General features: G+C 46.2%; 1 protein-coding gene across 1 annotated transcript in view; it reads left to right on the top strand.

Moving 5' to 3' along the window:
- The window catches only part of Zfhx3 (zinc finger homeobox 3), a 246,422-nt gene that overhangs the window by 196,346 nt on the left and 23,643 nt on the right, over positions 1 to 26,433 (top strand). The window contains exons 5-7 of the mRNA XM_023709185.1: positions 8,044 to 8,151; positions 24,396 to 24,529; positions 24,678 to 24,878. Coding sequence (XP_023564953.1) covers positions 8,044 to 8,151; positions 24,396 to 24,529; positions 24,678 to 24,878 — 443 coding nt within the window. The remainder of the gene's footprint in view (positions 1 to 8,043; positions 8,152 to 24,395; positions 24,530 to 24,677; positions 24,879 to 26,433) is intronic.

The raw sequence follows: 26,433 nt of genomic DNA, 5'->3' as shown, positions 1-26,433 counted from the left end.
AAGAAAGGAAAAACCCCTGCAAATCCGCTGAGCTCCCAGAGAGCGCGCCTCCTTTGTCGTTGCACTGACATTGAAGTGTAATTTTTCATGGTTATTTGGACTGGAAAATGGGGGGGAAAGGGAGAGATGGGTCTGCGATTATTTCCCATAAATGACAACACAATCACATCACGCTCGGCTACAAACATGCTCAGGGAATTTGCCTTTTTTATATTTCATGTGTGAAAGTAACAGCAACAATCATGGCTCTGTAGAAATCCAAGGGGACTAATCCCTGCTGAATTTAGCTTACTTCAGAGTTCTGGGACGTAGCTGGGGTTCTTATTTAGCGTGGATTCCGAGACCATTTCAGGGTTGGGTTTTTATTTTACAAACTGGAACTCACACCTTTCAGTAATGTTTTTTTTTTTTTTTTAAATCTTCCTGTGAATAGCCACCAGGCGAGTCAGCGACATATTTAGTTCTGTTGTGCTTTGTCGCAGCACATCTGCTTTTATCCTTTCTGGATTTCTGCAGGGGGCAGCCCAGGTGCTTTTGCTGAGGACACAGATAAATGGAACTTGTTGCAATGCTGGCTTCAGGCGTTTCCTCCCTTTTTCTCCTCTTTTGACCCCCACCCACCCCCTTAATTCTAGTGTGGTTTTGACAAACAGTTCAAATGACCAGGTGGCCTTGCCTGGGAGAAAATGGCAGGACTTGTCCCTCGCCACACAATGGCAGCATTTTTCAGTCCATCCTCTGGCGTTCTGTGCTGCTCCCACAGGAAAGAGAGCTCGGAGCGGAGCGGGGACATTTTCCCGGGAGCCCTCCGTTGTGTGGGACCCACAGCACGCCTTCGTCCTACACTGTTCAAGGTGGAGGAGAAGTCAGTTACAAGGGGCAGTGGAGGGGACCCCAGGCTGGCGTCCTGGTGGAGCTAGACCTCCTGTGCCCAGCAGTGGCCAGACACGCAAGCTGCAGCTTGGGCCTGGCCCTCCCCGAGCTGCCTCTGGCTGCACAATCCCCATTTTTCTTGTTTCTGTAAACAGTGGCAAGATCTTCAAATATACAAAAGCATAAATGGTCTCTATTCTCCAATTAGTCATTTTTAATAATACCCAGAGTTGCCTTCAGAGTGTTGATTCTTACAGCCTCATGCCAAAAGAGAGGGTCGGCAGGGCGGGGGACAGGAAAGAAGATCAGGGCGGGGCGGTGGGGAGGGCAGGTTCCTTTAGCGTGGGTTTTCCTGCAGGCCAAGCCATCCTGGGAGGCTGGCCGCCTTCCACTTGCGGCTTTCTGAGCCTTGTGCAGAAACTCCAGGCACGGCGGCCTCAGGTGCATTCATTCAGTACGTAGCGCCTAGCGGCACACAGAACGCCTGTGAGGGCTGACAGCATCCGTGTGGGAAGGAGTTCTTTGCTGGAGGAAGGGCATGTGTCCGACCTTTGCCGCATCCCTCAGTCTTTCTGCTGCCCATGACCTCTTAACTTTCGGTGGGCCAAATTTCTTTATAAATGCCACCTCTGAGACGGTGGTTTTGTTTAAACAACTAGTTAGGCATTTTGACCATTTTTTTTTTTAAGCTACCACAGTGGGAAAATTACCTGTAGGAGCAGTAGGCTAAGGCCTGGCCCTTCTCCCAGGTGGTAGAGCTTTTAAATGAGCAAGAAAGTGTGAAATGGTCAAGGCAGGGCCAGAGGGGAGCTAGAGAGGCCCAGTGAGTAGCGTAGGAGGCCATTTTTTCTGTCACCCTGGCAGAGCGTGCTTCCCACTGAATGCCTGCGCTCCGCTAGTGCACTGACATGCTCATGTCTATTGGAAAAGAAATGACATCCTGTCCTAAGAAGGTGGGAGAATATTACACTCCTGATGAATAAATGAGCGCGCTGGCTGCAGAGCCCTGCCTGCTTCACCCACCCTTGCGTACACACACACACACACACACACACACACACACACACGTCCTTCCTGCCTATGGTGCTTCCTGCCTGGACTGTGACAGTTGTTGTCTCTCAAGATGTCCCACTCACCAGTGTCCTTCCTTTTGGCATTTGGCATTTTTCTTGCCAGAGTGAAACAGAGTTGAACAGACAACGTTTCAAAAACATTCAGATGATTTTCCACACACGCCTTTTAGGTAAGTCTGTAAATTCTGTGTTACAGGTGCACGTACAAGCACGTGGTCACTTTTCCTGAGGTGCTGAATGCAAGGTGTGCTAGACGGGCAGCTTGTAATTGGGGCAAGCACTGTAACCCATCTTCGTGGGAGGGAGCGTTCCCAGCGCTGAGGTGTCGTCGTCACCCAGAAAACCACATTGCTGAGGTTACCTCTCAGGCAGCTTCGAGATATCACAGAATCAAGCCTGGGAGTAAGCATTTGAGAAGACTTTGGAATTGTTTCTTTGTGGATCGTGTCTGGATCTGGTGGCCATACTGCTAGTATGCAGAGCCTTGGGGCCTCTGCCGCTGTGCAGTGAGACCCACCTGCCAACATGTCCCAGAGAGACAGTGGTGCGCATGGCTAGTGGTCTGTGATAGCTAACAAGAGTCGCCACCACACACCTTTTCACTTCTAGCTGAGAAGAGACGAGACTAGAATCAACATGCTGGGACCGAGATGGCTGTGAGTCCCTCAGCATTGCCAGTTGCGTCCTGTTACAAGTTTCTGTTGTAGCAGAACTTTACTGCACTTCTTTGAGATAAGTGATGTAGGCCGTAGAGTCATCTTTGATATTATAGGGTATGAGTTGACTTCTAAAGTTTCCCATTGATAGCAAAATGCTGGAAAAACTGGACACACCTGAGGGGTCTGTCCTCGCTTTCCTGTGGCCAGCCCAGGCTGGACGAGGACAGCTGATTGGCCAGTGCATGTGGTGGTGAGGCTCTAGCACAGGGCCTGAGTTCCTCCTTGCACCAGAGCCCCCAGCAAACACCACTTGTAGCCGCCACTCTCCGTGTCTCTCTTGCTGGTCAGCGCACGCGGAGTCTTGAGTGTTTCCCGCCTGCCTCGGTGGTGGTCGTCCTTGGGTTAATTAGGTTGAAAATGGAGAAAGCAAAAGCTTTAACCCTGTCTTCAAAGCTAGCAGATTGGTTATTTTGTTTTTCAAAGAAGAGGTGCTGTATACAATTAAAACTTGTTTCTGGTAAACCTCATTCCAGGAAGGATGAGCTTTTAACAAAAGGCTTTTGACAGCTGCAGGCTATTTCATTTTTTTTAATGCCGAATGAAAAATCAATACATTTTTCTGGGTTATACATATTCAGAGCAGGCCTGATATTTCCATTATAATGGAAGGTGGGTGTCGGCACATCTCGCCTGTCAGAGCTGCACCACCGCATTTTCCAAGCCATTGCTAAATATTTCAAACCTGATTTGATTGTGGTTCATGACAGCTAATGTTTCTCAGCTCTTGAGCCTGCCGACCGGCAAGCGGACTTTACCTACCCCTCCCCAAACATTACTCCCTACCTAGAAAAAGGAAAGAACGAGTTCATTCTTTGGGGAATCCCAGATGGGTGCATTCTTGAAGTCCCACATTTGTGGGAGAGCCTTGGGTACAAACACCCTGATTCTTAGGAAACTCTCCAAATTTCTGTCACACCGAGGAGGCGCCGAGAGGGCTTTGTCCGGTCTGAATTAATCTACATTATCCTGTTAAGAATTAGGAACAGAGGGACTAATCTTGATCATTGATTGACTCCCCTTTCCTTCAAGCTGGTAAGCGATTTTTAAAATACCCCCAATGGACACATCATTTGGCCCCTGTTATTTGGGGGAGCAGTGCCATTTTTTTAACAATTGGGACATTTTCGTGGGTGACACTTTTGTGCAGTATGTGCAGTGGGCTGAGTGCTGACTTAGGGATGGTATCACGTTTATTTTGGGCTTCTGCCTGGTGCTTCTTCCACAAGCCAATTTCCAGGTGGTTCATAAAATTGTTACCAATCCCCACGGGGTTGCCAGTTGCCACACGCACCTCGTCACAAGCAGACGTCACTACGGGTAAGGAAGTCACACATTCATCTTTACCAAGAAGCTAAGCACAGTGTATGAAGAGAACAATTTCTGCCTTTGGTGAGCGACACCAGCTCAGTTGAAGGGGAATTTTCTGGGACTGTGGTCTCATTCTCTCAAAAGCCTGCGCTGCCTTAGGAGCCTCGCCTTTTGAGGCTGTGTTTGCCTGCTGGGATGCTTCCACCTGGGAGCACTGCCCCTAACTGGAACATGAGTGATGGGAGCAGGCCAGGTTGGCCCGGCGCTGGAGGTACTGCCTGGGAGCTGTAAGAGGAGGTGGTGGTGGACGCAGGTTTGGCAGAGGCCTTCAGTCACTGTTTTACATGGACATGAAAAGCAGAAAGGACACCAAAAGTTGTCCCCATTTGGGAGGAGTTGTATCATTTCCCTGGGCCTTTCTCATCAAAATAAGACCACAGGAGGTGACCTAGCTTGAGAGCTGTTGTGGGGCATAGCTACCCAGGTGGGCTGCCGCCAGGGCTCTTCCTCTGGGTTCCTGGACAGCTCAGGCCTATCTGGGGTATGCTGGGCCTCCTGCCTCCTGCCTCCTGCCTCCTGTCAAAGGCAAGGGTTGGGCTTGGGGGTTAGAGGTGGCTCATGTGCATAGCATGGAGAAATCATTTGTGGTATTCGCTGAATTGGTTGAAATTAAAATATTACTAAACACTTTCAGAGGAGATGGTGTTGAGGTGTCTGTTTTGGCCTTGTACATGGCATGGTAGCTGTTGTGTTTTGGTGAAGGATAGCGACCCCTTGCTCAGCATGGAAGAGGAATTTTCCAGATAAAACCCACCATCAGTCCAAGTCTTCACTAGTTCCAACCTTCTGTTTGTAGTTGATATTACTGAAAAACAAACCAAGAAAAGAGCAAGCCTTCTGTAAATGACCCCAGCGAGTTCCCACTCGTTGAGGAAAAGGTGAGCCATCGGTGACCTGTGGGCAGAGCTTCCTCCATCTTGGGCCCTAAGGAGAACAAGGCCTTGATAGCAGCCCCAGTAGCTTGCTGTGTAGATAAGGCTGGGGTTCAGACCGGATGTGCTCGTGTCCCCAGTGACAGGAAGACCAAGCTCTTCTGTGGGTGGCCAAAGCCTGGCTCTTGGTGAGAGGACTTGACTTTGAGTTTGGGGACCAATAGAGATACTCACTGTCTGCAAAGCATCATGGGCTTGAGCCATCCAGACAAATTTAGTATCCCTGTTTTTAAATAATTTCTCTCCCTTTATTGGTATTCAGAGCTCACAGTTTTCCGGTTACTGTCAGCCTGGACTCTCATCCATTTTAAAGAACATTTTCCCCCTCTCATCATTGATGATGATGGTATAGAGACAGATGGTGTAACTGCTTATGAATGTCCTATTTTATTTTTTCAGGACCAGACAGTTCACTTGGAGATGTATATTATTTCCACATGCTTAGGTTGGGCTGCCCAGACTTGTCTGCCTCTTACAGCCAGCTGCCCTCCCGGCCTTGCCATGCAGAGGGCGACACCTGTAGGTGATAGGTGGAACTGCAGGGAAGCGCCTGCTTGATGGAACAGGACCTGGTTTTCAGCTGAGGTGAAGGCACCTGATCGCCTGCCCGCCTGCCCGCCTGCCCGCCTGCCCGCCTGCCCGCCTGTCTGCCTGCCTGCCAAGGGAACTGACTGGTCCACAAGTTTCTTACTCGTTTCTTCTTCTGTCACACAGACAACAGCCTTTTAGTGACTTATCCCCAAACAATGCTAAGACTAGCAATCCAGGAAGATCTTGACTTGTAAATCCTGAAGAAAAAACAAAGTAGCAAAATGAAATAAATTCAGTGGTTTATCCTCTCACTGAGATTGAGCTGCTTTCACTTCCTGCTTGCAGTAGAGCAGAGGGAGGGGGGGAAAGCAAGGGCCCGACCCCGACTGAGGGCTCCGGGGGCCTTTGCGGAGTGCCATGCCGTTTCCTGGCTCATTGTGCCAGAGAACAGGTTATTCTTTAGTTTCGATCATCTGGATAGATTTTTTTTTGGAAAGGCTCAATAAACTGGAGTCAGTGCCAGGTGATACCGAGTTTCTAACTCCATGTTCTGCCAGCTGTGTGCCACTCGATCCACAGGACACAGGAGGTGGCTGCTCAGTAGGTAAATCTTTTCCTTCTCTGCTGGGTGGTGAGTCAAGACTCCGTTGATCAGCACGTCTGGCTGTTCTCTAATTGTAAACATCAGCCTCTCTTCACCTCCGGGCGCGCACACCAGCGTACCCAGGTACAGAGGGAAAGGAAGGACCACTGAGCCATCACTTTATGTAAATTTGATTCATATCACCACTACAGATATTTTATGTCACAGCCTCTACTGGGACGAATGAGTCTGTTTTAGGAGACCTAGCTAATTTGGGTTGATGCAGTTTAATAATATTGATTGACTGTGTGCTGGTATCACCGTTGAAAGATAAGTTGGATAATTATAGAGTGGAATAGTTTTATGGAAAGCCTAAAAATATGCATGGAGCGTCTTACCTGAGCGTAAGTAGATGGTGTCTCTATCTTGCTGTATAACTCGCTTATTGCTCTACTAACATATATTATTTCTTTAGTAAACAGTGTATGTTGTTAATAGTGGACTGTCCAACTGATTAACCTCAAGCCATGGTTGCCTGATTTTTTTCTGTGTGAACTAATAATGGTAGGGCAAGGAGACGTGATGCTCACTACTACGCAGCAAGACAGAAGCCTTCAGAATTTTATGGGGAGCCTTTGGCTGGAGATTTGAATAAGCATTTTGTTTCACCAGGGTTCCCCATGACCACCGTGTAAACCACTTCCTGTTGGTATTGAGAGAACGTTCTTTGACTTCTAGCTAAGTATTCTAGTTGTTGGGCCTCCATCATTCTGGATGAGTGAGGAAAACCTGATTCTTCATTGAGTGTTTTAGAAACCCTGTGAGGTCCATTATTTTAACTCCTCTTCCTTCTACAGACCCTGTGAGGTCGATTATTTTAACTCCTCTTCTTTCCTCCATCTAGTGAAAGGCAGAGGCTGTTTTCTAGAGTGGCAGGGCGAGGGCAGAACACCTGAATGATTTAAAATAGGGTTGGAGAGATCCATAGTAGTATCAGGCAGAACTTTAGGCAGTGTTTTAGATTATAGCCTTAATCCCTGGGTCCTTCTGGGTCTTATCTGGTCCTAAACTCAGGTGACAGATGTGGATGTCCTTGCTCTCATGGCTCTGAACCAAGAAAAACATGTTCTTAAGGGTCTCTTGAAGAATTTTATCATTACGCAGATGACTTACATGGTTTGTCTGCTTCATTCATGCACACATGCATGCATGCGTTCAGACTGAATGCCCCCACTGGGCAGATGCTGTTTACTTTATAATCAACCTAGTTTGGAAGTAACCATTCTTCTTACCTTTGCCACAACACTTATTTGCTGAACTAAAGAGACATTTCTTGCATTAGTTTAAAACTAGTCATGACTGTTCAGATCTCTACTTCTTGGCTTCTCGTCACTGGTTCCAGCATATTCACAGATGATGTTGTGTTTCTAGAATGCTTTGTGTTGGTATAGTCATATCACTGATAATTCCATGGCTCTTCATAATATGAATGACGTGCAAAGACCTCCCACTACAGTCAGGCCTGTGCATAGGTAGTGCCATGCCACCCCAGAGCCAGTGACTAGATCTGGTCTAGTCCAGTGCCAGGACACTCTGAGGATGGAGCTGGGTGAGGAGCAAACACATGGCTGCAGTTGTGCCTTTTCAAATGTGTGCACCTTTGGGGTGGTGATGGAGTTATCGCATCACCGGGATTATGTCTTCATTTGGAAAAGCACCAGCATGGCCTTCGGAATCTCTTTGGGAATACCAGATGGCCCTGTGTCTGGAGCAAGTCCCAGCCTTGTGCCAGCTGTTTCTGCAGACCTGCGTGTGCTTTAAGCACAGTCAACCTGGGAAGAGAGAGGAGGTGCAGAGTCACTGGTGTCTGTGTTTTGTGCTTGCTAATTCATTGTAAGAGGGACAGAAGGGTCATGCATGGTGTTTTGAATCATGGACATTTTTTCTTTTCTTCTCTATTTCAGAAGAAGCCATTGAAGATGTTGAAGGCCCTAGTGAGACAGCTGCTGATTCAGAGGAGCTTGCTAAAGACCAGGAGAGTGGAGGCGAGAAAGACCAGAACAAGTGGACAGGTAGTGTGCAAGGGCGCTTGTCCCCTCTCCCCGGAGGAGTGAGGCTAACAGATCAGAGAATGGTGCATACTTAACCCTGTGGGCTAGATGAACAATTTTCTTTTGCTTTTTTAAGTGGTCACATTCAGTCTTCTTTATTAAAGAGTTTTTAAAGTTTTTTTGGCCCTACGGCCAACTTGTATATTGAACATCAGGTATCAGGCTCTGTGCTAGGGAATTCTGGGAATTCTGTGCTAGGTGTCATTTCTTAGGTAGTTCTTCCATGTTGTTTTGCCCTTTATTTCCTTCTTCCTCTGTCATGGGTCCAGCCAAGAGATTTGTTCTGGGGAGCTTGGTTGGAGCACCTGATTCTCAGCCTGGAGATTCTCTCGGGCATTGAGCAGTGAAGGGTGGTCTTTGTCCCGCACTTGGGGCTTGGGCAGGGTCCACACATTCTCCCTGTGCAGGTCCACCCCAAGGGCCAGCACTTGCGTGCTGTAGTGCAGCGCTAGGGCCAGTGGGCAGCGAGCACAGCCAGACACGCGGACAGCTTTACGGAAAGCAGAAGCAACCGAAGGGACCAAGATAGGAAGTGCTATTTTTGGAAAAACTGGTGCTCAGAGAAGGGGAACAACCATTTCTCAAGATGATAAGATTTCTGTATTGAGGGAAAGAAGTGTTGAGACAAAGAAAAAAGCCCAGATTTTCTGGAGAAGAGCAAAGGCTTTTCTGAGAAGACAGATAAGTCTCCCAGGAAGCACCACAATAAGAGGAAGTGACATGACAGGCAGCAGAAATTATTTTATTTGGTCAACCTAATTATTACTATCATTATTAATATTGTAATACTTGTGCAGGCTTTTTTGAGAAAATATTTACCTTCTAAGGTCTGTATTGGTTGGGCCTTTGTTACTTTTCCAGGCAAGACTGTTCTTAAATCATGTTCAGTGTTGGCCTTCACTATTTAAACAAGATACTGAATCTTGGAGAGAGGCCAGAGGAGAGCAATGAAAGTGACTGAAGGCTGAGAAATACTGCCTCTGAGGAGGGGCTGAAGAAATTGGGGCCGTTCAGCCTGGGAAGGAGAAAGTCGGGAGGCAGCATGACGGCTTCCAAGTATCAGGGCCATCCGGCAGGGGCTGTGGCGTGCTGCTGTTCGGTATTTCCTGGGAGATAGTGATGGGCCAGAGCTGCGGCTGAATGAGTGGAGGAGCCCCGAGCGGATTCCACCATCCGAGCTGTTTGCTGCCTCTTGGGAATGAGGCTCTGTGGGGTGCAGAGGCCTGTCCTTGAGATAACTCTGAGGGGCAGGGGCAGGCATGCTGGGGGTTAGGGGGCACTTGTACTGTCAGAAGTAAGATAGAGCCTGGATATTGTGCTCCCCGGCCCCCTGGATGCAGAAGGGGCACTTCCGCCCACAGCATTCTACCTGCACCAAGATCTGCGTTTTTGCAGTGACATTAAGGGAGCTAAGCGAACGGTTCTGCTGGCTATCAAGTACCCAACTGGAGGAGGTAAATGGAAGAGGATTTCACTAACCATTTAAAGACTGGGTGACCTTTTGGGCCATCTGTTCGTTGTCACAGATTAGGCGGTTGGTTTCTAATCATGACTCTGCCACATATAGGCTGTGTGACTTTGCTTAAGGTGCCTTTACTTGTCTTTATCTTTTTGTGCCTCTGTTTCATCAGAGGAAACAGGGATTAAAAAAAAAAAAAAGTACCTGTTGCCATAGAATTGTTGCAAGGAACATCTGCACATGGGAAGCAGAGACCAGGGCATAGCACATGGGAGGCTGTAGGTAAGAAGCTTGACAGCTTCAAGAAGACGAAGAACACTGAGTAGCAGCTTTCTATCTGGCCTTCCACATGAACATAAAACTGACCTTGGGCAGCACGTGGCTTCTGGGAATTTTGAAAAGCCGGCAGGTACAACACACAGGATTTAGTAGGACCACGTAAATGATATGTGGTGCATATGTTTCCTGTATTCTGTGTGCTGAGTGCTATGAAAACAAAAGGCCATTGTTTATAAAGCTCCTACTATGTGTAGCACCCTATGTTGGCATCATAAAGATGGGCTTCTCAAACCCAGTGCTTACAACCGGTACGGGGTGGGCTTTGTTGAGGGCAGCTCAGTAAAGTCTTACTCAGCATGTCTATAATTCAGGAGGACTGTGTCTTCATAGTACCAGTGGACACAATCGGGAGACCACTAAAAGACCTAAAATCAGAACCATAAAGATGAGCGTCCTTAGTAAGGCTGCACTTTCTCGTGCATTTATTCAAGCAATGGGCTGACTTAACCTTTACCTCCAAAAGATAGAAAGAACGAATATGAATGAATGCCAACCTCAGAGGCGCACCTCTCCAGGTGAACAGCAGGAGGAAGAGAAGGGAAAATTCTTTCCTGATTCCGGCAAATGATCCTCTTTGGACCCGAAGCATAATTTTGTCCATAGTGTCTGAGTGTGTAATGACAGGTTTTATTAAGGTACTTGGGCCAGTTTGATCCTGGAATCGATGTAGGTGCCAGTAACCTCTTCTGAGCTTTCTTTCGGATCCTTAGCATTTTATATAAAATACCTACGTTTGTTCCATTTACTCCCTAAATTGAGCTGTTCCTAGCTGATTAAATGTGATGGGAAGTGCTTCCTCCTAGCAAATAAATAGTGATTTCACAATTTGTTCTGTTGATTAGTAGCTGCTCATGATGCAGATTAATAATATTTCAAATGGGCCCGGATAATTGGCATTTTCTCAGTTATTGATTTTGTTTGTGGGGTTTGGGGTTTTGTGCAGTAATGGGTAATCCTTATTAAAACTTTTTAGTTGTCTATTTTTTATTGCAATGGGACTCCTGATGTCCTCTCTTGGTACCTCTCTTTGGGAGTCTTTCACTTAGATGTGCAAGATAGTGATTTGGTCACAGCAGGCTCACTTCTGTGATCCATGGCTGAGGCTCTACACTGGGCAGGGCACTGAGCAAGGTTCCCCTGGGGGTGAGTGGGTGAGTCCAGACCTTGCCTGCCTTCAGGAAGCGCAGCGCCCCACTAGGGGTTTCAGCAGCGCCCATCATCATGAGGTTAGAATCGCTATAGACCAGCGCTGTCTGCTGGAACTTCCTGTGCTGAAAGAAAGGTTCAGCATCCGTGCTAAACAGCAGTGGCCATGAGCCACAAATGGCTGCAGAACAGTGGAGACAAGCTAGTGCACTGAGGAACTGAAGTTCAGATGTTAATTTGAATTTGAATAAGTAAATTCAAATTTAAAGCCACCTATGCAGCTGTAGGTACTCAAAAGGAATGAAGCTAGCCCCAAAGACTGCACCACAGGTGTCACGTTGCCAGTCTTAAGGTTGTGGCAAGTCCTAACCTCATCCTAGGCACCGTCTTCGTGTTTGATGCCCGTTCTTCCTCGTGTGCCATGGTGGCTCACGGGTGCATGGGCACTGCTTGCCATGGCCCTTGGGTCAGCCAGGTGGGCAGAGGGCTTCTGAAGCAGGATTAGTTGCAGCTGAGTCTGTTTAGCCCAACTTGCCATTAACTTCTGTATTTTCTATGATGAGAAGGAAAACTGGGAAGCACTGCTTTCTATGTACTAGTGTAACTCATTTGAGTCTCTCCTCTCTAGGCTGGTCTTGGCATTATAAATACCCTCCTTCTCATCTCTCCCATTCTGCAGGTCTGGACACTGAGCTCTAGAGAACTCGAGCACCTTGCCAAATGGTATACAGATAGGTTCAGATCTGCATGCTGCTTTGCCACCTCCTCAAACCTAGGGCACAGCACAAGTTCTTACCAGCGTGCTGTACCACTCTCTGAGAATAAATGTTCAGGCTCATCATCTGATCTAGTTTTTCTATTTTAGCTCCGGGAGTTGCACTTGCCCAAAGTTGAGCGGTGAGAAGAGTATACGGCAGCCATCTACGTGTTCAAAACAAACAGGACTGGCAGCCAGGAGCATGCCATTTCATAAGTCTGTGTCATGCTCGGCGTGAACACAAGCTGGTGTCATGGGAAATTCTCATCCATTTGGGGTTAGGAAGCCCGCCAGCTAAGGAGTGATCTTGGTTGAGGAACTTGGAAGACTTGTAGCCTGGGGTATCTGATCCACCCCCAGCCCCAGCCACCTACAGGTTCCGTAATGCTCAGTGGTGACGTAAAGACAAGCCCTTGGTAAAAAGGGGGGAATTTAGTTAAGGTATATGTGGTGCTGTCTTACGGGCCAGTGGTAGGGGAAGGGACGAGGAAGACATGGGCATGTTCTTTGAAGCCAAGCCTGTTCCCTAATGCAGTTATGTGCACTGTCCAACTTTGTGGTTTTCCCTTTTGAAATGGAAAAGTGAGCCCTTGTTGTCTTTTACCGAGCGGATTTGAATGTGTGTGTTCTAGACTGAAGAGCCCCCAGTGTCAGCCACTAAACAATGATTAATTCAGTGATTAGCCAATCAATCATTAATTACTGTAAATGAAGTGATATACAATTAATGTGATACTTTATCACCAATAATTAGGAGGAAAAATTGAACTCTTGGCAAAGAATCATAGCAAGATGGGTATTTAAATGCTGTAGCTGCCATGGTCCGCAGCCACAGCGCGCCACGCTGGGTGTAGTTGAGGTAATTTGAGACATGAGGACAGGGGGTATTGGTGCTTTTTTAAAAGAGGGGGGTGTGAAGAAATAGCATGGCTTAAAATAACACCATGATGAGGTTTCAGAAGTCCTTAACTGACGTTCATGTGTATATTTCTGTAAATTTTTCAGTTAGAAAAGTAGTTTCAGTGTTTTCTTTCTATAATTGCCTGCAGGGATTTATCTTTTTTTTTTTTAATCCAAGATGCTCACCCAACGTAGCCATGAGTGCAGTGGGGCATCCCTGATTTTGGGTTTCTGGAAGATTGCTATTAAGGGAGGTCTTAATGGGTTGGCAAGTTCTTGGCGACTGTTAGGGAAGAGTGTGTTTATGGAGTACGGGGCTGGCAGGCATGATTTCAATCGGAGTTGACATGTTTAACATAAATGTATAGTGTACGGCTCTTGCTGGATAGGAATAATTCCTACAGGCCCACTGCCTTTCTAATTACTGAGGTTGAAAAAAAAAAAAAAGCAGGTCAGGCACATCCTGGTGGAAACCTCTCCCCAGCCCTCCCCCTTCACTCCAGTTGTTTACAACTTTGTATAAATAGAGGTGCCATTGAATGGGGAGCTTAGGGCCTGAAATGTAATCTGTGACGGAGAATGGAAAGGGGCTGGAAAAAAAATACTGCTTCTCCCCACCCTGATTTAATCAGGTCTATAAAGATAGAAGAAGGTACTGGTAAGAGAAAGCATTGTATTTGGAAAAGTGTCGGCCCAGCATGAAGTAGAAGCCCCGGATTCAAGGCCTGGGTTTGCTGCTGGAGCTCAGTTTGCAAATCTGTAAAATGCCAGATTGGACCAAATGGGTTCACACAATTTAAAACTCTGTAAGTATCTACTTGGAAGAGGGGTAGCTGCAGAGTAATGTCAACCTCAAAGAATATTAATTAGTAGACTTAAAACACTGGTAATGTTCAAAGATTTCTCTAGTCTGTGTCTAGTTAATAAGTGTGGATCCACAGCTAGACTGAGGGTTCAAGTAGACCGTATCCACAGAGATCAGACAGCAGTCACCAATCCCGTGTTTTTCCCTGGGGCACCGTAGCATGACGTGCGCTCACTCATTCACACCGTGTTGGCCGAGGTAGTCTGATGTGGACATCCACATCCGTGCAGGAGTTCTTAGATTCTCATGTGGGTACCATCAGTATACAGCTTCACATGGCTGGAAACCAGGCCATTCTCTACCTCCACTCTGCTGTGACAACCTTTATTTTAGCTTAACTGTAACCTGCAGACTTGTGGGTCCATTTCTGTCACTCAGAAGTAGATCTTGCCTCACCAAGGGTGCCTGGAAGGGCATGCTAGGGGCCTGACTTATGCAGCCCCTCTGCCATTCATGTTCCTGCCAGAGGAAACTGATCTTGGCTTTCTGTTTGCACGCACGCGTGGATTGGTGGAGTGTCAGCTTTTCCAGAGCCTGCTCATTCCCTACTCGCCACTCTTTTTTTTTCCTTTCCAGATCACTTTAAGTATAACTTGGCTATGTAAAGTCACTGCAGGCAGAAGTCTGTCTCACAATTGAAAACAAACCATGAACTATTTTTATGTGGGAAATAAAAATAGAGGGTTTGGTATATATCTGGACTTACTTGCCTTGCAGTTATTCAAAGGCTTTAGCTTTGAGGATTTGTATCAAGTCATGAGAGAGTTAAGTATTGCACCAATGAGCAAACATTTTTTGTGTGGCTATGCAAAAAGATAAAGGAGTTTTTCTAGAGGTGTCTTATGTAATCACATAACTGTGATAATGTGTAATGAAAATTATGATCAAGATATAGGTAAGGGGCAGGAATAAAGGAAATTACGGGGCAAACCATGTTTATCATTACAGAACATAGCATATAGATTTGCTAATAATTCTTTAAGAAGTGCCTATGGTAACCTTCCCTGTTTTGTTCTAGGTCTTTTGTGCTGATAGAAAAGCACCTCTGGCATTAGAATCATGATCAGGACTTTAAAAAAAAAAAATACCATCGTGCCTTTCTCATGAGATATCAGAGTGCTTAAGCTCCCCTTTATTTTGCGGGCTACAGAACTGAAGGGAGTAGTGAAGCCTGTAGGTTAGGAAGGCCTGGGTATCGCAGCTGTGCTCAGAACCCGGTTTGTAAAAAGAACAAAACCAACAAAAATCCAGCTTGCCGTCAGGGTCAGAGATACACATGATACCTTTATACATACAAGGCTGAGGGACATACGACCAAGTTTTTGTTTTCATATGTGAAGACGAGGGCAGAGAATTTATAAATACTTGTGCTTCTCTAGTTGTCAAACAGCTGCCAACTTTAATGATCGGGGCTCTGAGGCATTGGTGGCTGGCGTTCCTAATCGCTAGCACTTAGCAGGTGTTTACTATCCTCTGGATGGCTCATTAGCAGTCAGGTGGTAAAGTCACGTGACAGGAACACTTCCCGTCCAGCTGCTGCTGCTTTGTGAACATCACACTGTGGGTTAGTGGGATTGCTCTCTGTGGTGGTATGGAAGTGGCAGATTTAGAGTGTGTGCACTTACCCTAAAAAGCAGGCCTCTGTCTCCCCTTCGCTGTATAGTCCGAAGCTTCCACACAAACCCATAAAGTGAAACCATAGCAACAAATGTTGCAGCTTTCATGATGTGCTAGACTGCCGTGGGCTGCTTGTTGTCTGCACTTTTGTGTGCCTCGCCACACCCTCAAGGTAGATGCTGTGGCCCTACTGGGGAGGAAGCTGAAAGTTCAGTGTAGTCAAATCACTCACTTGAAGCCACACAGCCAGCATCTGAACTGAGGTGTGACCTGCGCTGCAAACCATTGGGCTTTATTCCGTACCAGGGAGAACCGGCACTTTCATGTTACGGAAACTGAACAAGAGGGAAGCAGGTGTTTAAAGGTGTGGGTGAAACACCACCTCCCTGCACACGCAGATCACTTACTTTTGGCTTTTGGAGGGCTGTGAACAAGCCAAGTGTGGAGACTCTGGAGATTGGGAGAAATGTTGCTGTCAACATCTGTGCCATGCAAAATACCAAGGGAAGGGGATACTAGACTTCTTGGTGCTTTAAACCAATGGGAAAGTAAAGAAATACTTCCATTCTCCAGTCTCTCTAGATCTGAGGAAAAAAACTCCTTAGTAGGGTTTAGTAGGTCTTTGTAGGTCTTGGGGAAAGTTGATTTATCAGTGATGAGAAGCTCTGTCCAGCAGTCCTTTGTGTCTGTCACCAGAATGGACACACACCCCGATGTCAGGTGTTTATTTTCACAGGTTTGATTGTAATCCTAAAATTTAGCACCTTTAGGAAGATAAGATTGGAATGGAGACAAAGTGTGGAGTATTGTCATATTCTGCTCTGGAAGTCTATGCCTGTTGGGGCCCAGAGCCTACTTGACTTAATTAATGTTTGATTTGATAGTGACTAAATGAGCTTCTGTTAATTAGTTTTGGCCTGGTCCCATGACTGGCAGTACCACTGGTTTTGCTGTGTCTTACGCCTCTGGGTGTTCTCTTATTTCAGTGCAAGGGTCTCTGAGGTCTTTCCTGCTCTCACTATCAAGTCTGTGGTGACTCCAAGCCAGAGAGCGGTGGGATAAGTGTAGAACTCCAGGTGTCTTCCAACTGTGGCCACAGCTACAGACGGCATCTGAGCACAGCCCAGGGCAGGACAGGTGCTTTGGGGAGCTTACAAGAGGCCAGAGGCAGACAGGCTCATTAAGTAATACCTCGAAGTCAGGAGTCAGAAATATTTATCAGGTCCCCAATGCCTGGCATGAGCTGGGCTTACGGGGGTAGCTGTGTCTAGAAGCTCACGCAGCAGCTATCACTGGTCGAAGTGAGGTGGTGGCTATGTTTTAACTGGTGTTTCGTTCACAAACCCGACACAGAGGGAGTGAAGTGTCTGAAAACTGCACTGCAAGATGTCCTTTTGGGAGCTCAAATCAGTGTAGTTAAGCAGCCTTATGCATATTTCAACAAGGAATTAGCACAACAGATTGATGTCTCTGATGTAGAGCTTAGTACTCTTTTCTCCCCAGTGATGTAGAGCAAGCGGCATCATCCACCAGTCAGCATGGGCCCACCCTTCTACCTCAGGGCTTCAGGAGCCTACCAGAGAGGAAGCTTGCTGGGAAAGCAGTTGGCCCCACAGCTTGGCAGCCGACCTCCCGCTCCCACGGTGCTGACTTGTGCACGTAGGGGCTCATGTGATCCGTGCATTCGTCTGGGACCAAAGCAAAGGCAGTGATAAGGTCGTGGCAGCCCCAGCGCTGCGAAAGCTGGTGCCCAGGTCGTGGCAGCCCCAGCGCTGCGAAAGCTGCTCCCTGTCTGTGCACGGTGGGAAGAGCCCACAGCTGTGTGCCCGCTTGCCATCAAGGCTCTCTGGGACGCATGAAAAGAGTGAGATGTCTGTAAACAGGACAGTCTGCCTTTATTCTGGATTAGATTGCTGACAACACATAGAGATTATTCCTTCTGAATTTCTGGCTTTGGAACTGTGCCTGCACCTGTTTGTAGAGCGAGCATATTCCCCGAGCCATATTTAATCCTTCACTTTTGTCTTGAGGGAGCAGACTTGTAGGCTTTGAGACCAGGCCTGCCCTTCCTTCCCAGTGCAGATCAGAACATCACACGGTCAGGTTCATCTGAAAGCAGACACACAGATCTGCTGCCCATGCTTGCTGGTTTAACTCCAGACTGCAAACGATGGGGCTCCCACCAGTTACAGAAAGCTTTGGCCCGGCAGCTGTCCTCAAAGTTTGGTCCCTTGGAACATCAGCATTACCTGAGAACTTACTGGAAGTAGAAACTGTGTGACTCAGACCGGCTGATCAGAAGCTCTGGGTGGGGCTTGTGGTCACTGTGGTAAGGGCCCTCTGGGGCATTCTGATGCATGTGGAATTTGAGAGCCCCAGGGCTGCAGTCTCATTGACCAGCAGAAGGTTTTGAGGCCCATTTCTCATAACTAGACAGCATGGCAGAAGAGGGGCCTTGAAGACAACCCGAGGCTTGGCATCTGTGGCCAGGCATGGCAAGATTGGGGGTGGGAGGGAGGCCTGGCTAGAGAGGCAGGTCTTAGTGACGAGTGGCTAAAAACTGGAAATCTTGAACTAGACCAGTTAACAATTAACATCTGGGTGAAGGGTGCATGGACCCTCTCTGTATCTGTACTGTTCTTGCCAAATTCTTGTGAAACTGTAATTTATTTCCAAACAAAATAATAATACCCAAGGGCTGCTGGGTTTTATCAAAGCACTGACCTATCTCATTCACATTTGAGTCGGAGAAAAAGTTCCCCTAACGGTTATCCCCATCTGTGGTATAATTCTAGTTTTCTTTGAAATCCTTTCTAGGAACAAAAAGTCTGGTAATTAGAGATCAGTAGGTTCTGTTGTACTTTGTGTCAGTGTAGCCTTCTACTTTCTTGGGTAGGTGGCTGTACTTCTCCGAATGCTTTGTAGAGATGGACAGAGCCACTTGGCTTGCAGTTCCATCCCTGAGGGTGGGACTGTGCTTCAATAGAAGGTTCTGCATCTCAGCAGACTGGATCTGGGACAAGGAGAAGAACCACCATGTTCCTTTCAGCCAAGGCAGGTACATCAGCACCTGCTGGGTGTTCCCGTGCCACCTCTGCTTCACACAGGGTCTCTGCCATTTCTCTTTCGAAACATCATTAAGTGCCTGGTGGGAGCAGAATGAGGCCATGCATGTTTAAAGACCAAGTTGGCAGCAAAGCAGAGGAAGGAACTCTGTTGTCTGCGTTAGGAGAGGAAGAGGGTTTATCCAGGTCTCTGGCCACTTATCAAGTGCAGGAGCTCCACCGAAGATGAGAATAAGAGAGTCCAGCCCATCCTCTGGGGAAGGAATTACAATCAGACACCACGCTGAGCTCTGCTGTCATTGACAGTATGAAGATCACAAAGTCCAGAAGCATAGAAGACCTTCTGGAAAGATAGTTTTTCTGGTGCTGAGAGGGAATGTGAGGTCAATGAGAAGCTGAAGGAGAAGGGCTCTGAAAAGAACTCGCTAAACCTTTCATTTAACTGTAATTACCTGAATGATCATTTTCAGATCAGGTGAAATGCCTGTGTCTAGTGTTCTGTGGTAGCTATTCCAACTCAAACACTGATTATGGGGTTGTGGTGGGGGGGAAATGTTCTCCCCTAGTCAATGGAGATAGATAAAACATTGCTGTAAATTTCTGGGGCAGGTGGCGAGCTGGTTTACGGAATGCAAGGCGATGAGAATTTCTGGCTTACGGAAAGTAGCATGAATTAATAATCATTTAATTGGCTCCTCCATTATGTTGCTGGTTTGGGAGATGGAAGTTTAGATGGAGCTGCTGTCAGTGGTGCTTTAGCTAAGAGTCTGATGTTGAGAAGTGGGGGTGGTGGCTGCCTTTGGCCTTTCTGCAAAGATCACATGTCACATGTCAGGTAGCGTCCCAGGCCCTCAGCAGGCTCACCTTAGGACCCCCAAAGCAAGGGGATCAGTGCTTTGGTGAATACCATCTCCAAGTGCCATTCCACCATGAGCGGAAGAAATGCAGAAGAAGCCTCACGGCTCAGGGGCAGCTCAGTGTCCGCCCGTGATCGTCCCGAGGAAGGCCTGGCAGAGGGAGGTCAGCAGCCCTGAAGGCCGCCAGGCCGGGCTTGCAGGAGGCACAGAAACTAGTCCTGTCTGTACTTTGATTTTCTCGGAGGGCAGGTAGATGTTCAAGCTGATAATTAGAGGAGGCTGACAACTAGGTAGGTGGCACCTCGAGGTTCTCTTTTTACTTCATTGCCAGTTTTTCTTCAGGTTATTCCCAGTGTAGCTAGTAGCCTTCCCTGGCTTCAGAGTCTAGCTCAGGCCACCAGTCAAGAAACGAGGCATGTGTTGGCATTCATTCTGCTGGAGTTGCATGTCCGACTCTTTTAAGTTCTCTGTGGCCGAACTTCAGTGATTCCAGTGTGGATTTTGTTAGTGGAAACTGGGATTGGCTAAGACTTGTTCTAGGAAGAATGTTTCTATCAGTGATAGTGGCAGGGCATGATGAACATTCATGGTGTTTCTAACGTATTTGGCCTCTTCAGAAGTCCTCTAAGTGATACTTCTTTTTCGTATTCCTTAAAGCATGCTACTTCCTAAGCAAAGTGTTGCTGCCATTGTTTTAATTATTCTTTTGCATAGAGCCATTGCTTAAAAATTACAAAAACTTACATGAATGTAACTATCTTCTTTCCTCTCTTCCTTGATGATTAACATGATAAGAGAGGTGACTTTTTAAATAATTATCTTTAGAGGTTAAATACTCCCCAAACAAATAAGATAAAAACCAAAGGATATATGAAAATTTGTGTCCCCATGCCCAAATAATCCTCCCTCAGGAACCTAAGAAAATAAAATGGAGAATCATGAATTATGCTGGCCCCCTTCGGCATTTCCTTTGCCACTTTTAGTGGCTTGCCCATCACAGTGTAAAGGGAAATACTGATTTTTGGCCCAGAAAGCTAACCTTGAAATTTGTGAAAAGGGACATGCCTGTCCTCCCTGTGTGGATTGGGCAGGACCGTCCCATCCCTAACCCTGCTGGCCAAGTAAGGGCTTGGTTCACCCCCTTGAAAGTCCATGTGGCAAGAACTTTGCATCCATGTCAGGGGAAGTTTCATTTGAGGTGTGACCCAGCCTATCACTGTCACAGTATCAAATTTACCTTGCTTTCTAGAATATGTCATCTACTACACGCTCATGTGATTCTTTACCACATTTTGATCCCCTTTGAAATGCCAGGAGCCCAGCATGTTGCCTATGAAAGATTCGTAAAGATTTAGCACATATTTTCATATGACATAACTGCCAAAATGAGAAAAACTGCTTTAGCTGTCAAAGTAAAAATATACTGCCCGATGTTTGGCTCAGTGTGGATCCAAGATTAGATGAACTCAGGTCTGTTCAGGGTGGTGAAGCTATAGATTCAGTGTGGGCCCACATACCAACTTTTTCATGGACAGCAGAATACAAATACTAACCCATTTAATTATATTAAAAATAATATAACTACATGATAAACTTTGAAAATAGCATATGATGCTGTCAGCTAAATGCCACCAACATTTTCTTCTAGTTTTTGTTTTAATACCTATTTTTTACATAACTATAACCTGGTTTGATTTATATTTTATCTTATTTCTTTTCTGATTTATATTTGTAGTGATTTTTCCATATTGCCTTACAGCCATAATTTTAATGCCTTCTAATTTGCAATAGCATGGCTGGCTATACATTATTTACTTTCACCATGCCCTGTGATAAGGTGAACTACACTGTTTTCAATTCGTTTTTATCATTATGAAAACTACCATAGGTGGTGACCCTTGAAGTTATTTTGGTTTTTTGTCCCCAGTGTTTTGTTACCTAAGATTTCAGGTACTGATTGTTTCAACCATGTCTTGCCTCTGGAGCACGTCTATTTCTTTTTCACTAATATGACATCATAGCAGACTTAGAGTGACCAGTAATTGATTTTTTAATGGTGTGTTCTGTATTGTGACATCTCTTCTGAAGTTTAAGTTAAAGTTTAGAGAAGTCTTCAAAGCAGAAAACCACAGTACTTTCTTTGTTGTTATTCATACAAGCTCATTTCCTTTATGACTACCATGCATGCTAGTGACAGAAGCAGAGTAGAAATTGATTTTGAGACTATGGGCCTTTTGAAGTTGTTCAGAGAGAAGCTTGAGAAAACCTCTGATTGTCTGTGGCCTGTGATAAACCCGCATCTAGCATGTTGATGGAGAACTTGTACGCCTTGCAAGAAGCTGTACAACGTGTCCTTACCAAGTCTTGATAGAGATTGATGTTTTAATGTCTGCGGTCAAGCTAGGGAGTGGCCTGTGTCAGCTACATTTAACCTAATTTGGGGGAACAGGGCCCAGACCCCCAGGGAAACACCATGAGATCCTAATGGGTGGTGTTTATAATCTGTCGTAAGAGTGGCATTTGTTTGTTTTAAGTGAAGGAGCCAGTGAGCTGCAGGTGGCTAATGTCCACTTCTAGATTGTTTTAGGCAGATCTGATCTAATAAAGATGCAGTTTGTCTTGGATAGAAGATAAACTCCAAGTTTGTGCACCAGTGGATACAGAGATTCGTATTACAGCAGGGCTGTTAGGTTGCTGGAAGAAAGAAGAATTTATTTTCTGAAATACTCTATAATGGCTCCTTCGCTAGGCTCACAAAAGGAGCTTTAGACTTCAAGAGCAATTTGGAGGGGGTGTTAAGTAAAGCTTCCCCTTCTGTGCAAGAGGGGCAGATAGTGGCTTCTGAAACTGGAATTCTCTCATCTCCACACCCTCTCCACCGTTCTCTCACTCAGAGTTGAAGGAAGAGGATCGCCTCTGGTTCTGTAGGGAAACTAACACAGCACAGGGCTACTGCGTTTGCTTTTCAGCTCCAAAGTAATGAGATGACTTGGGCGGTCTCAGCCTCCGTGCCCATTTAATCACACTGCTGAGCCAGCAGTGGGGTATGGTGGCAGGCAGGTGGCAGCATTTATAAGGTGGTATCATTGTCCTGTAAAAGCAGGTGTCCTTTTGGGCCAGATACATTACAGAAACATGGGGAAAGGGTGGGATAGACTCTTACTTAGCTCTTGGCAGGGTCTTATGGAGAGAAGCAACAGATCAGTGGGTCTGCTTCTCATTATAAACATGGAGCCCAGCCTAATGCCTACCAGTTGGAGGTGGGAGCAGGGAAGGTAAGGGGGTGGTCAAGACCAAGAAACATCTAAGTAAGTACCCTTTTATCCCACCACTCACCATCTTTAGAATATATTTGAAGAGTTAATATATAGAAGGTAAACATTAAGCAAAAATAAAAATGATGGAGAACCTTCTGGAGGTGGAGAAAACTGAAGTCCCCGAAACATTAAAGCCTGAAGTTGTGACAGGGTTTAGGCAGGAGCCCACCAAACTACAAGGTCTGAAATGTGCAGTGCAGGATTCCCTAGGATCAGGTCTGCGGGGGGCCAGGAGAGGGAAGTGGGCCGTGGGGGAACCAGTCTAGAATGTTACAGCACCTAGTTAATCGGCAGCCAGTCCATCACATTAAATTTCCAGCCGTCATGTAGTACCTTTCAAGTGAAAATGAATAACTCCCATTAAGAGCAAAATGGGTTTGAAGTCGATTCGAGACAGATTAAAGTACTGTTATGAATCTGTGTGTTGGAAGGAGGAGGGGTCTCTGTGTAATATGCTTGTCCTTGTACTTTTTAAATAATAGATGTTCTCCAAACTTATGTAGACCAGGTTACCAAGATGCAGGGGTTAAAAGTCACAAGATGTGCATTCTGGGAAGTGCATCAACTTCCTGGAATATTTCATGTGTTTGGCAAATTGTTTTCAAAATTATTTTGTGGCCTTATGATTTTAATGAATAAAATTGATTTTTGAAAATTATTTATTATTAAAGTGCACGTCTATAATGACAACACCTTAGTGTCCCCGACAGAACAAATTTTAAAGTTGAACATAAAGTAGAAGTACATGCCAGACAACTAGACAGGGTGAGACAAAAAGCAATTTTACCATTGAACAAAAATTAGGCTTTCTAAATCCATTATATTTATATATCCTCATTACCATTTTCAGAATTTCTTTTTTCCTTGTTGCTTTAAGCAAAATTCTGAACAATGGAAGTTTTATGTCCAAAATAAGTGACAGTGAACCCCTGGAGACTGACCAGGCTTTGGAATGACCGAGTCTAGCCACGTTGGACTTTGGGTTTACACTGGAGGAGCCCTGCTTGTCCTGATCAGACCCATAGCCTGGCTGTTGCCTCATCATCATCTTCTAGGGTGCCCCTGTGCCTCAGAGGACTTCTGCTTGCCTCATGCTTGTTATTTAAACCTCTCGTGCCTCTCCTCATTAATTGATGTTTTCATTTTTTGATGGCGTGGGCAGAAGGGGTGCAGAGGTGTGGTTGTGCAAGCAGATAGGAAACGTTCCTTCTTACCACCCACTCTGAATACATCTTTACACGTGAAGCACTGGCTTGATGATAACTTGGATTCACGCCCCGCCCATTCCACTCCTCAATTATTTCTTGCCTGAAAGCAAACTGCTGAACCAAAACTTGCTGTTTTCTCTATATTGGGATGCAGCTCTCCCTTGAATCCTTCTCAGGTCCTACAGGCTGCCTATGCTGTGCCCTGTTATGATTCTAAAAGGTGGGACAGTAAAGTTGCAAGCACATGGTTCCTTACATCTCCCGAACAGACATACTCAGATTAGCTAAGCCTTGGGAGAGATTTTTGCCTTCCACCTTCAGCTCTGTTGCCCCCGACAGATAGAAGCCCACAGACTGTGCTTAGAGAGAGGAGGTTGGTAAATAAGACTGGATTTAGCTCAGTCCAACTCCAGAACCTTTTATTCCATTTTTAAAGACCTTTTCCGAATGTTCAGTTGTTAAGGTATGACAGAAATTCATGGAAAGGAAAAAAAATCACTTGCTTCTTTTCCAGTATGTTGATAAGGCAGTTCCGGAGGTACATCCTTTTTGAATTTTTGTGTTGTAAGAAAATCCTATGCTATAAATGAATGTTGATTTTCACCCAAAACAAACCCTCTGGGAGCAGGCCTGGTCTGGCTACTACTTTATTGCATCTTCTACTTTTTCTCCTAGCCTCATCCAGCCAAGCAGAGAAGGAGCTGACGGATTCTCCTGCTGCCTCCAAACGCATCTCCTTCCCAGGTAGTTCGGAGTCTCTGCTCTCTTCCAAGCGACCAAAAACATCTGAGGAGCTCAAGCCAGAGCAGGTGAGGCCAGAGGGCACCATGCTGGTGGGGTGGTGTTTCTACATTGGTGGGGAACGGGTGGGGAAAGCATTTCCAAGTGTGTGGGCGTGGGGCAGCAACAGTTGGTGGGGACAGCAGATGGAGCAGTGCGGTGGGTGTGTCCCCACAGATGTACCAGTGCCCCTACTGCAAGTACAGCAACGCTGATGTGAACCGGCTGCGGGTGCATGCCATGACCCAGCACTCAGTGCAGCCCATGCTCCGCTGCCCCCTGTGCCAGGACATGCTCAACAACAAGATCCACCTTCAGCTGCACCTCACCCACCTCCACAGCGTGGCCCCGGACTGCGTGGAGAAGCTCATCATGACGGTAAGGGGGCCAGGACCAGATCTTTCCTGCAGGACTCAGAGATGATGCCGTGACAGGACCAAGGCCTGTGTTGTTGGTAGACACAGTCGCTGTAAAGTAGAGAGCATCAGGAGGGCACCCTAGTTCTGTGACCTCTGTTCTAGTGGACCTGCCTTAGACCTGCGTGCCCGTGGCCTGATGACCGCTCACAGCGTGGTATGTGTGTCTCCATGTTCCTCCTCACGATGCAGAGGCTGAGCACTTACAGGAAGAAACCATACCCAGGTTCTCCAAAATTTTATTGAACAGGTCATGGGCTGGGTTGCTTTTCCATTTATTATATCTCATTTCAGCTACACAACAAACCTAGTCTAAAAAAAAGCTTGACACATTCCCTTTAACAGATGAGGAAAGTAAGGCTCAAAGAAGCGAACCAGCCTGATAACCATTTATAAGAAGTATGGTTGAAATCTGGACCCACACTTTCCATCTCTTGAGTGTAGCGCTGTAATACATGCATGTCTCAAGTGGGCACTTTGGTCTCAAAGTGGGAAGGTGGTCAGTTGGATATAGCCTGTGGATGTATCAGTTTGGCTTTGCACTTAAATACGATGCTGACATACAGTTTTGAAAGAGTAACTCTTAAGTGGCCACTATAAATACAGCCCCAAAGGCTAGTGTAAAGATTTGATTCTACCCCAGTTGTGGGTGTGGCGGTGTGTGTCTGTAATGCCAGCACTTGGGAGGCTGAAGCTGGAGGATTACTGCAACTTCAGGCCAGGCTCAGTTTCACAGTGAGTCCAAGCCCCCAGTCTGAACTATATAGGGGGACCTTGTCTCATTGTCCCCTGCCCAGTTTTATTCTAATCATAATGTAAAAACTTTTCAGAATACTACAGGTAGTGATGATGTCCTACTTTTGACTATATTGGAGCTCCTGGGAGAGGCCTTTCCTGGGCACAAGGGGAAAAACTGCAAAAGAGAATTAATTCTCACCTCACCTTCGTATTATTTCAACAGTGGAATAATACAAAATTACTTTGATTGCCTTTTCATGTGAAGATTCCCAGAGAGGTAGCTTGTTCAGAACTCTGCGTTATAATGTGCAAGTCACATACATACCACCTCTAGGCATTTTCGATCCCATCCGGCTATGTACAGTTAATAAAGTAAGTGATACTCAGTCGTGAGGAAGCATATCACTGATGCTGTATCAAGAGGACTTTACCAGTCAATGGGGGAACTTAAAGGTGACTACCATGAGCTTCCTCACAGGTGACTTTCAAATACATACTCACTTTCCATGAGCGTTTTCACACAGGCAGAGAACTTTGTGGAAGAATTCTCTGTAAATTGAACACCTCCTCCTCCTGTGGATGGATGAGTTTCCATGTTGCAGGTTTCCCTGGCATCCTTACTAGTTCTGGAAATACCAAAGGTGTTTTTCCAAGGCCTTGTCTGAGTTCCTGGAATGTCCTGGAACCTCTAGGAGCCTGAAGGAACAGAAAGAGGCATGAAGAGGGAAGCATTTTAATACTCAGTGATATTTCTCTTTTGCGCAAGTGGTTATTTTTGC

The sequence above is a fragment of the Octodon degus genome, unplaced genomic scaffold (assembly GCF_000260255.1).
Source record: "Octodon degus isolate 3935 unplaced genomic scaffold, OctDeg1.0 scaffold00011, whole genome shotgun sequence".
Taxonomy (NCBI): domain Eukaryota; kingdom Metazoa; phylum Chordata; class Mammalia; order Rodentia; family Octodontidae; genus Octodon; species Octodon degus.
Note: the sequence above shows the minus strand (reverse complement) of the source record. Positions and strands in the feature narration are given on the sequence as shown.